Source organism: Parasteatoda tepidariorum, chromosome X1 (assembly GCF_043381705.1).
Source record: "Parasteatoda tepidariorum isolate YZ-2023 chromosome X1, CAS_Ptep_4.0, whole genome shotgun sequence".
NCBI classification, from domain to species: domain Eukaryota; kingdom Metazoa; phylum Arthropoda; class Arachnida; order Araneae; family Theridiidae; genus Parasteatoda; species Parasteatoda tepidariorum.
The window spans coordinates 66,859,581-66,872,518 of NC_092214.1; the positions used below are offsets into that span (position 1 = coordinate 66,859,581).

General features: G+C 28.4%; 1 protein-coding gene across 4 annotated transcripts in view; it reads right to left on the bottom strand.

Annotated features, from left to right (window-relative positions):
- The window catches only part of LOC107442210 (cell adhesion molecule 2), a 277,323-nt gene that overhangs the window by 26,906 nt on the left and 237,479 nt on the right, over positions 1-12,938 (bottom strand). For all 4 annotated transcript variants that reach the window (XM_016055710.3, XM_016055726.3, XM_071187557.1 and 1 more), the window contains one exon: positions 12,476-12,609. In XM_016055710.3, the coding sequence (XP_015911196.1) occupies positions 12,476-12,609 (134 nt within the window). The remainder of the gene's footprint in view (positions 1-12,475; positions 12,610-12,938) is intronic.

Genomic DNA, 12,938 nt, shown 5'->3' on the forward strand with positions numbered 1-12,938 from the left:
CACTTAGTGTTATGGGTTTTGCGAATCTGAGAAAGAAACAGTACTAATGAATACTGACAATTCTTTCTGCCTGTTGCTTTTATTTTCTGAACTAACCTTTCAAATCCACATTTTCACACTTTATCTCTTTCAAAACTATTGATTATAATATGCTATTGAATCATTTTTTTTTTAATATTTGAAGGTCTTGGAACAATAAAATAATGCGCATTTTCATAATTCTCAGCAAATTGTTTTTGAAGGTTTTTTTTGAGGAAATTGCAAAACTGTCTTACCGGCAATTAAGTTTTCTGTATATTGGTTACTATCTAATAGTAATTCCGAAAGCTTGTACACTGCCTATATAGAAATAATACAAAGGAGTGGTTCACGCAAAAATGTCACCTATGTATAAAATATGACTCATCACTATATAGTCTCAAGCTCCTCAGTTCAAGTGATGAGTATATTTCTAAATTACGTTCGGTGCTTTTAGTGTCATAATTTTTATAAAAAAGGTAGATACAAATTATCATTATGCATCGTAAATGCAAATTTTTATAGCATTATTAGTTTAATAACATTGATTTAATACTGTGATTTAAACCCAAGGTGCAATGATGACATAATAATACTTCTTTATCATAATATTTATCATAATTTAGGCATCTTTACGAAAATAGGCATAAATAACAAATTTGTGGTCCTTTTGTTTAAACATAATTGTTATTCTTTTAAGTTAATTGCTAATCAAGAAATCATTGTAAGTCATTTTCAATACTCAGCTATTCAAATTCGAATCTTTGTAAATGTTCCCGCAATGGGAGATTTGGAGTGAAGTATTGCGAAATACTCACTCAGTCTTTCTACCCCATAATATTAAAATGGAATACAGCATAATTTCTCATTATTTATTAAAATAAGGGATGGTTTTATTGCAGATGTTTTGAAAATTTGTTAGATATTTTTGATCATTTTTATTTGTAAAACATGACTTCCCAGAATTTTTTTTTCTCATAGTTCAGAAGCATATTAGGAGAACACATCATACGCATAACATTCTTACGCTAAAAGCCAAATTACATTTTTTTAGATATATTAAGCCTTTTATACTAAATTGTTATGAATAATATATTTATAATTTTAAATAAATTTTGTAAATTTTGCTAATTGATTAATGTTGATATCATTTTGTAAAAAAACAATAATTGCTTGTGGTACATAATATGCAAAATGAAACTTCATAAGGGATGCCCATGAGCTTATTTCATTAGGAAATATAAGGGAAAAAACTATATGTGTCAATGGAAAACAAACTAGTAAGTTTTAAATGTTTTTCTTTAATCAATTTTCTAATTTATCTTCGCCGGTAAATTTCCTTTTTTTCGGATTTATGTTTGCCTAGATTTTCTTATTTATGTTGCCTTTATACCTAAACACTACAAAATGAAACTAATACATCGTCTGCAGAAAAATATTTTTTGTGTCTTACTTGCCAAATTTTCATTTGATGTAACGGCAAAATATGAGTTATTTATAAGTGTATGAGGGGATTATTTTTTAATGCAAATCAGCAATGCTTTGTTCTCAAATACTTTAAGCTACACACATGCGGTGGAATCGTTTGATTAACTGTTACAGAATGCCATATGAAACTCATCCCTATAAGTACAAAACTGAAGAACAATTTAACCAAATAAATGGTGTTTATGCCATGCAAGCATTTTTTCATATATATTATTTTTTTGGTTCTGTAGCTCAATTAGCGATTTTCACTAATTAATTAGCAAATTTGAAGTTAACTTTTCGAACTATTAAGATTGTATTTTAGAACAAGATCCGACAATTGAAGCAAAAGTTGTGGTACATTTCAGCAATTGTTGGAACTACTTGTTTTTGAAGGATTTTTTTTTCGTTAAAAATATAATATTCTGAAGTAGTAAAGAACTTTATTGATCAGCTTGAATTTACGCAGAGTAAAAAAAGTCTGATTAATTACTGTAGTGAATGGTAATGACCTTTCTTATTAAAAAAAAAAAGAGAGACATAATTCTGGTTAATAAAACCAAAATATAAGGCATTTAACGCGTTCTTTCACCTATTTTATTCCATTCATATAGTAGCAGTTAGCCGGAAAATTTTGGTTTTCAAAATTATAGAACTTATTACCACACATTTAGTGAAAATTACAAAACTAGAAAATAAATTAAACGAACAAAGGGTCTCTAAGCCAAGCTCTAAAGCATGATGATAAAATTGCCAAATTTACCACATTTTATAAAAGCATATTTTACTGTTAATTTAAAAAAAAAATAATTACCAGAGATCGTTGGTAAAAATTACCGAGCTTTTTGGTGTTTCTACAGAGCCAGAAACATGGTAAATTTTACCATATTCGGGTACTTTTTACAATACTATTTTTCTCTGGTTAGAAACTAATATTACACCTCTCTCAAGTTCGCGCACATATGATATGTAACTTCAGAAAATGATGCATAAACATAAGGGAAAGTGATGTCTCAAATGTCTATTTGCTCGTGTTTGATTTAAGTTCTAAATGTTTATTTGTGTTCCAATGTAACAGTTTCAAATGGGAGATTAAAGGCGTTGTTTTAGCAAGATCATGGTTACGTTTAAAAATAACGAAGCTTATTTAAAGACTCAACTTATAATTCCTAGATCAAATTTGACGATGGTTCATGTTAGGAAAATAGCAAATGATGTATTAATAAAAATGAGACTTAAAAACAAAAATGTTAGGGACAGCTCCAAGAAGTCTTCAAACAAATAACGTGCAATAAAAAAATACCATATTTATTTAAGCATAATAGTTTAAGCTGATTAAAGAACATGGTTCTATAAACACGGCAAATTTTTGTTTTTATCAAAAAAATACAAATCATAATTATGTTTCATACTAAAAAAAAATCTTGCGAACCATTTAATTACGATTTAAAATACCAAATGATGCATTAATCAAAATGAGGCTTAAAAACAAAAATGTTAGGAGCAGCTAAGAAGTCTTCAAACGAAAGAATAACGTGCAATGAAAAATACTACATTTATTTAAACGTAGTAGTTTAAATTGATAAAAGAACATGGTTTTATAAAATCTGCGAATCTTTGTTTTTATTTAAAAAATACAAATAATAATTAAGACTCATACTTACGATAAGTCTTGAAAACTATTTATTTATGATAGATTTTGGATTTTTTGCACGTATGTAAATTTTTACAAAAACATTTACAAATCAATAATAGGTAATGGGAATCATACTTATGACTATTTTATATTATCAAATGACAAATCTAAAGGCAAAATAAAACCAAATTTTGCTTTCATTAAATCCTATCTATACTTTTAAAATTATATATTTTTTAAAATTTATTTTTCTTTTGCTCTACGTAACACAAATAACTTTAAATATTTGGGATTATATATCATCAAAAAGAGAAATATATAAAAAGTATATTTGCCCTTTTCAGAATTGGACAAGCATGCCATTAAAAAGATGAGGAATCCTATTGAAAAGCTCTTAGAAAGAAGTCTTTACTAATGGATTAAATGAATCATAAGATATTTTTCTACAGTTACGTGGATCTTTTTGAATATTGCATACTTTACTGTTATTATTCTTCTTAAACAATCTTTTGAATGAATTGTGATGGGAATTTGATTGCACAATTTTATAGGAATAAATATTAAAGCGGAGAGATTTTTTAAATGGGCTTTTGTTTCAAGACAGTTTTTTATTTTAATACCAACTTGTGGTGTACTTTGAAAAATATATTCAATATCTTTTTTTTAAATATGTTTGTAAAAGAAAGAAAACTTTCTTTTAAAAATATGTTGGCAACATTATCAATTTTTTTAAGATTAATGAAATATAAGATCCAAACTTCGAAAGATATAGTCAAGCATTTGTTTGATAAAATATTTCTTTAAATTATCCACACTATTTCTTTTTATTTGTTTGATAACTCACGTTGAAAAGTCGTCACACTTTAAGGTTTGCGGCTATCAATATTCAACTCCGCAGCCTTGTAACTTTGAATCCAAATCAGAAGGCAAGAGAATTCCTCAATTAAGGATCGGGTTAAACTTGCCATCATGGAGGACTTTTTGATGGAATTAGCACAAATTTGAATTGCATTGAGAGAAAAACCGCAAAAACCTCTCATGGATAATCCGTCAACAAAGGGGATTCTAATCTATGATCCATCTACAGCTGAGGATATTTTATGTTAGCACTGCGGTCAGTACGAGCCGGGGGCAGAATCCATATCGACAAGCCATCATTGTGATTCGAACTAGAGTCCCTTTACGTGAGGTTAGTGCCATCGCTGTTCCATTCATGCTAATTTTGTAATTTTTTTTGCTTTCCAGTTTTATTGGAAAAATTATATAGTTTTAAAGTGCTATATAAAATAATTGAATTGCGCCCAACAAAAGTTAACAGTGGCTGGAGTATACAACTTATTCAAACAATGCGTTGTAATTTCGATACGATTGTCGATATATCGATTCAGCAGTCCTTATTTGCATTTTGCTATTTTTGATACTCATTTCGAAACGAAACCACGTGATTTTGAAATAAACCCAGATTCTCTTATTTTTGACGAAACTGTCTATTTTGTTTTACTACCGCTTTATCATACTTTATTACCGGCGTTGAACAGCAGACTTAACAAGCCTTCGTGGAGGACCTTTGGATGGAAGTAACTCGCATTTAGCCTAGAAGGAAACCACAAGAACCTCCCACGGTTGTCTGGATGGCAAGGGGATTCTAAGCCATGATCCATTTTCCACTGAGAATATTTTTCGTCAGCACTGAGGGCGCTGTGATTCGGGAACAGAAGTCTTATCAACCAACAATCTCTAGGACTCGAGCCTAGGCCATCTCATAGGAAGGTGAATGCTTTATCTCCTGAGCCACCATGCCTCCACTTTCTTATTTAGTAAATTCTGGAAGTTCTCCAAGACATTTTTTTATCTTATTTTAAAGCTGTTTCTGCTGTAAAGCTGTGTGTAAAACTTACTGTATGATGGAAGGACATGGAGCATGGAACGCTCAAATTGTCAAATAAGTTTCCAGGCATCGGTGATGACTAAGAACCAACTCAAGTATACTCCTTTGCATCTTATGAAAATATTTCATTTGTGTGGTTTCACATTTTTTTGCCCCATAAATGTAATTTCTCGAGATATTTGGTTTAATTTCATACCTTATAGCATTTCGTATATAAATTAATACTAAATTTCAATGTTTAAAAAAAAGTTTATTAAAAAATGTATACACATCAATCTCACAAAGTACCAGAGAATTTGTTATTTTTGCTTAAAAATTTTAAGTTCATAGGCAGAAGGGTTTTTCCATTTTCTCAGGTTAGGTTAACCATGTTTTAATTATTTTATTACTAAATAGTTAATTTTACATTCTCCAACAAACATTTCTTTTCGACATTATGATTGAAAGTTTAGTTAAAAGTTTTATTAAACAAAATCCTTATATATTATGGCACATCACAATTCCGTTTATATGTCTAACACAATTATAGGCAAAGAAAGCAGAATATTCAATCTTTATTATACTTAGAAATAAGCAAGAATCTACTTGCTTAAAGGATTAGGAAATATTCCCAATTTATTAAGCAAACAAGAATCTGCTTCAACTAAGCTCAGAATAGCCACTCTTAATTAATTGATCTTTTCTCTTGAACAGAAAGAATATTGGTTAATGAATAATCTTTTCAATTTTTATACGTGCAGGGAAAGTAAAAATAAAGTCATTTAATTCGAATTTAAAAAAAGTAATAAATAATAAGAATAATAATAATAAAAATTACAAACTTTATCCGGGCAAACTATTATTCTTGCAGTTCAGCTGCGGGATTTTTTTATATTTTTGCTTCACAAAGAACAATATTTATAGAAAGATTTTACAAGGAGAAAAAAAGTATGTTTGAAGTTACCAGAATATGGTAAAATTAATCGTGTCTCTGAATCTATGGGAACAACAAAACGTTCGTTGGTTTCTACCAAAGCGATTTGACAATGATTTTGGTAAAATTAAGAATAAAATATGGTTATTATCTATGATGAAATTTTGTTAATGTGGTTTAATTTGGTAATTTTATCATGATACCTTAAAGCATGAAGTAGAAAATTATTCATTTGGTTAAATTTACTTTTTTGCATTTTTTACTGAATGTGTGGTAATAAGAACTATAATTTTGAAAACCAAAATTTCCGGTAAACTGTTACCTTAAGAAGGGAAAAATTGCAAAATTAATGGTTTTAATAACTCTTATTTTGGTTTTATTAACTAGAATTATGTTGTTTTTTATTACCAGAAATGTCATCACCATATTATACCATAATTTTACCAAACTTATTATTCTCTGTTTAAATTCAAGTTCATCAATAAAGATCTGAGATTCTTTACATCATTATATTTTTACGTTAAAATTCATCGAAAACAAACAGTCCCAACAATTTCCCACATTCCCTCTCTGAAATAAATCTCTCATTTTGGACGATTTAGCAATCATTAAGTTTTATTTCATTAATTTTGAGAATCCTTTCGTCACGAAATCACGTGATTTGTAACAAAACGAGAAGTCTCAAATATATGACGAATATACTTCCTCAACTCGAAAGCTCATCGCAGTGCATTGTGGAAATTAGATAACTAGAATGACGAAACTAGAATGAAAACTACACAATTGAAAACAAAATGATGAGACAAGCTGTCCAAATGTATGGTGGTCAAGGAGTGAGCCTCGGACCAGGAAGACCCCGCGTTCGAATCTCGCTTCGGGCATTTGTGTAGTTTATCTCTCTGGTATCTGTTTTTGCTCATGCGTCATTCACCCAACTAAATGGTGGAAGGAGCCCACATTAAAGATTAGAAAAGTTAGATACATTATGCGTTTTATTTTGTCTTCTCGAAAAAGTAACGATTTATTTCGTCACTTAGACGAAATTTCCGTTCGGAGCATATACCAGGTAATTTTATCGTAAAAAATGACGAATGTTTCTTGAAATTTTTCACATCCATTGCTTACAGTGTTCTTTACAATATTAGCTTGTAACTTTTGTTTTAATAATCGTATTTTCCTGTAATAAGATCAACCTTAATCGTTCAAAGAGTAAGCCTCAAGTATGCTAATTAATTAGTGTTAGCTATTAATTATGCTACGATACCAAAAATTAATGCATTAGTAATATATGCATGGCATAAAACTCATTTATTCAGTTAAATTTACTTTTTAGTTTTGTATTTTTACTACATGTGTGGTAATAAAAACTATTAATTTGAATAACGGAATTTCTGATGAAATGTTACCATATAAGATAAGAATGAAAAGATTTCAAATGCATGGTTTAAATACCTTACCCAGAACTACGTTTTTTTTTATTTTTATTTTTTTTATTTATTTACTTTTATCAGAAATGCCATCACCATTAAACAGGGAAATTCCTTCAGAATGTTTTTTCCCCGTGCTTCAAGATTTTTAGAATAAGTAATCTAGCAATTTATTGCATGTCCAAATTTAAGAATCGAATCAGTACTATTCTATAAACTAAAATATCAAATTAATAGTTTATGCCAAAAAGGAAAAATTACCAAATACATACCGTATACTTCATACTATTTTATAAGTAAAATCGAAAGTAATCATTTCAAACTTCCATATTCATCTTAGAAATAATATTTTGAATAATTAAAAGTGCTTACTCACGTGTTTGGGACAATATGCCATTTTATTTCAACGGAAATAGTGAATCGACAAAATCGCGTATCGATCCCAGCGTCGACTGTTTTTCATATAAATTATTATTTTGGGTAATCCGATGCCCTTAAATTCAAAGGAAAACCATTTTGGAGTTATTTCTTCTTAAAAAAAGTAATTTGCGGAAGTATCAAACATTTGCTGCACATTAACATCATGAACTGTAAAAGGAGAGTTTAAAATTATCCTTATCACTTTTTGAGAAGAACTTAAATAATATTTTTAAGAAATGTAATTATTTCTGAAGTTGGTCCCTATTTCGACTGATACAATAAAGTTCTAAATAACTCTCTATCTTCTTTTTATATTATTATCTATTGATTATTCTTTGTATTGAACAATTATTTTTCTGAATTCAGTAGAAATTCAGAAATGTTCTAAATTATTTATTTGCAAACAATATAAAGTAACATTTTGATATAAAAATTTTGCTTTTCGAATTGTGCTTATTACCAGTATAGTGTCAACCAGGGCAAGAAAATTTTGGTTTGGGTCTTATAATAAATTCGATAATAGATTCTGAAGATCTGCTTTTATATTATGTTTCTGTATCGACTTTGGGTACAAAACATATTCGGTGATATAATTGACCATAATTGGGTATCACGGAAGGAATGTGATTCACCAGGCTTATGATTAAGCCCACGAAACCTTTTACAATTAAACACGAACAAAGGAGTTAAATGTCTCAGTTCTAGCCAATAAAGGAGGAAAAGTCGCATTTTCTGGCTAAATTATAAATTGAATCCACAAAACAGATAATTTTATTATGGATGATTAAAAATATGACTTTGAAAACACAGATAGTTGTTTTTATATTTTATGCTTGCATTAAGGAGATTTATTAGCTTTTAAAAAACAGTACCTATAGCTGATAATAGCTGATATCAATGTCATCAGTTGTTTCCTATGATGAAAAGTAATAAATCTAAGTATAAAACCATATTGTAAAAGAAATTCTGTTATATTACGGAAACCAAAATACGTGGACAGAAATTTCCCGTAACGAAACACTATTGAAAATATTTGTACGTCTGATTCAGTTTATCAAATTATTTGTTGTTGCTTTGATACCAAAGTTTTCCATATTTAAAACTGAAAAAATCTGTACCCAACAAACACATTCTGTATAAATTATTGCAGATTTTATTTGTTAACAGAAAAACGTCTTTTTTGACAGATTGCGATGAAGTTTAGCAGTAAATTTCTGTAGTTTTAGAGAAAAAAAATTTTCAGTAGGAAAGTTACAGAATTATTATGTTTGTTTAACAGAAATTTTTTGCAATGCAGGCTTACGGATGAAATTCTGAAAAATACTCAACGCATGGGTATTACTGAGATTATTTTCAAGTATTTGAAGCTTAATCTTCTCTCAAGCTCAGTCTTATTATTTTTATCCATTATACATTATAAACACATAAAATAAAACAGAAGGCATCGTTATATTTTCCCAACTTATCTATGGTTCACGATCTTTTATTTTTTTTTACTCTTAAACTTTTGAAAGGTTGTTTATACGTGTTTAAGATACAAAAAAATTCGTAAGGAATTTTTTGATTTTATAAAATGCAAACGGATATCCTATGCGTGCACAAGCTTTTTTTCGAATCAGTATTTCCTAAAATATGTATTTATTTCAAAAATATACATCAAAAATATATATATAAGTTTTAAACTGAATTTTTTGAATACGTTATCTGATTTATTCTGTTAAAAATATGTAATACCCTTTTTTAACTTCTAAAACTTACCACATTTAACGGAAAATTTCCATTTTAGCTTATCCAAAACTGAATTACGTTTTATGCATAAAACCCGCTCTAACTCGTTTGCAATCTCGCAGTATTAGAGTAAGCTTTTAATTGTTCTTCTAATTTTTCTCTTTAAATAAGACACTAAAATTAAACTGAAGTTTTAAGCATCCATATCTAGTGCAGAATAGCCGGGTGAAACTGAATGCGTTTTGAAACTCTAAATCTTCCTTCTCACTTTCAGAAAGAATAATGTGAGAAAGAGAAAGTTGCAAGACTTTTGGAGAAAACTAATTTAAATTTAAAAGCTCAAAGAATTTTTACTGTCATTTCTAATTTTCTCTAATCCAAAACCTCATTCTAAAGAAAGCTACTAATTTATTTCTAATTTTATTTTGCAGTTTTTTCAACTCTTTTAAAGTTTTAACAAAGAGTTTTTTTTCTTATGCTTTATTAAAATAAATAATCAATGCTGGACCAGTAGTCACACGAAAAAGAGGCTGGCCGAATTTGAGATGGATAGATGGCCGAGAAAAAGTCCTTTTGGTCTTAAAAACTAAAAACTGGAAGAAGCTTGCAGGGAAACAGTTAGCATGAAAAAAACTTCTTGAGATGGCCGAGGCCCACCCTGTACTGTCGGGTCATTGATGATGATGATTATGAAAATAATTAAAAGAGAATACCAAAGCTTTTGGTTATACTGGTTTGAATGATTATAATATTTTCGGGATTCTAAAGTTTTTTGGGCAGAATCCAAAACATTCTTTGATGTTTGAGAACCAGAAATTATTAATGGTCAGTTAAAGTTCATATTTCCTACTAATAAAATTCAACTGCATCATTATTTAAGTAGAAAATAAATGAAAATTATAAACTGTATTAAGTAGATGTATAATAAAAAGTGGTTTTGTAAAATGTGATAAATTTGCTTAATGTGGTAAAATGTGGTAATTTTATCATGATACCTTAAAGCATGGAAAAAAAAAATTATTCTTGATAAATGTGTGATGTGGTAGTAAGAAACGCCATAGTTTTGAAAACCAGAATTTCTGGTAAACCGTTACTGTATGAACGAAAAAATTATTAAATGACATATATTTCGGTTTTATTTAGCAAAACTTTTTTTTTAGCCAGATGTCATTACCATATAGTAAGGTAATTTTTCAGGTTTTTTTTTCTCCGTGTACTACTGAAATGATCACATATTTGCTTATATGACCGTATTTGGGTTTTTTGTCACGTTGTTTAAATTACAGTGCTGCTCCTAAGACTTATATCATGTTAAAAATAATTGTGTTACTTTACATTTATTAGATTATTAATTTTTATATTATTAATTATTATATTATTAATTATTTTATTATTAATTATTTTATTATTAATTATTATATTATTAATTATTTATTATTAATTATTAGATTATTAATTATTATATTATTAATATTGATACATTTTTCGTACTTGATCAGAGAAGGTGATCCTTGTAATTAAGTTTTATAAGTAATAATACTTTCTAGGTCATACTAAAAGAATTTAAACGCAACTAGAGAAAATAAACGAAATATTTACACAGAAATTCGTAAGAATGAATCAATGTTGAATGGCGAGAATGTGTGATAATATAAATGGCTAATTCCATTAGAAAAAGAAAACAAGCATTTATATGGTTATGCATAGCGAATATTCTGTGGAAGATATTGAACATCGAAAAAAGATGCATTTTGTTCCTTTAAGTTATTGAGAAAATAATTTTAATTAAGTTATGATCATTATTTTGATACTATTCAAGTGTAATCGTTCTTTTCAAATCTTTTAAAAGGTATGATTTATGGAAAGCTATCATGGTAAAAATATTCATATAAATGTTATGATATTTAAAATTCATTGCATATAAATGTTTTAAAAGACAAACAGTTTGATGCAAAAGTATCATGGTAAGAAAATAATAATCTGTAAATACACTGAGTATACAATTTAGCAGGAATTTTGAAGTGCCCTCGGGTGAATTTTTTTTAAACAATACTTGCATTATATTATGCTGGTTAATTCCGTTGTATCATTTTAAAAAGTATATGAAAATGCTCTAAAATATCTCCTTAGTCCTGTGTTAGAACTTTATTAAATATGTGTAAAACATGTTTTTGTTCGTTTACATAACTGAAAATATTATTAATTTCATTAAAAAATACAAAAATATCATATTTTCCCTTTTTATTATTTTTTAAGAAAATTATAAATTATTTTCTCAAAAAATGTTTTACGAATTTCCTGAAAAGAAATTAAAGTAAAATGACTAATATCACAACAGTTATGCAGTTATACTTTATAAAGTTAGAGTTACATCGATTAATAATTTGGAGCAAGAAAGAATGATTATGCAAAAGAGAACCTTCATAATATCCGTAAATTTAGTCATAGTAAAATTCTCAACGGGAAAAACGAAACAAAGTCTTATCTAGCTTCTAATGGTGATAAAAAAGTTAGTTTATTCACAATTTGAAAGAAATTTGAGTTATTTTTATGCAATAAAAAACTCATGATTTTTAATATTGCTTTCAACCCGAGTTTCCTTAACTGGTCAATCATCGTTACCACTTAGATGATTTGTGTATAAGAATCCGCAGCGTTGTGATTTCTGAATAGTATAATCGAAATACAAAAGGCTTAAAAAACATATATTTATAATTTCAGGGCAGCAAAGAAAAGAGATCTTAGTCATTACCATAAAGTAACAAAATAAAAATTTGAGGCTAAACATTATGCTTTTACAAATTACTACTTTTTAATTAAATGGACTGCCAGAAAAAAGATTATGTTCTTTACAGAGGAAGAAGATATTGTCCATGATCCTTCCTTCGTTCCTCATATGTTTAGGAATCTTTACCCACCCACTTTTAATCACCATAAGTTAAAAGAAAAGTGTTTGAAAGTTAGAAATAAAAACTTACAAGTTCATCGTTAATGTACCATCGTAAGGTGGCTGCAGGTTTTGACTTGGCAGATGTACAGTTTACAATTACAGTGTCACCTATACGATATTCTTGATTGCCTCCAGTTAGTGTAGGTCCTTCTGATGGCAAAACTGGAAAAAATGAGCAAAAACATTCGACCCATTATGGAGTCTTTTATTACAGAATATACAATATAACACATGGTATGCTAAAATTTAAAAGGGCGTGGTACTCTCGAAAATCAATTTTTACGAATATATATTTAATCTCTTCTGACTTTGAAAAACTACTTACAGCAGTTTGAGGCTATGCTTTTTCTGGTAAGTTTAAATTAACCTCAATAACAACAAATAAAGAAGAGTGTAAACAAACATTATTGACATTCTGATTTACCGAGCACTGAAAACCACTGATTTTAGCCTATTCTACTTAACCTAGTATCAGTATCACCAATGATATC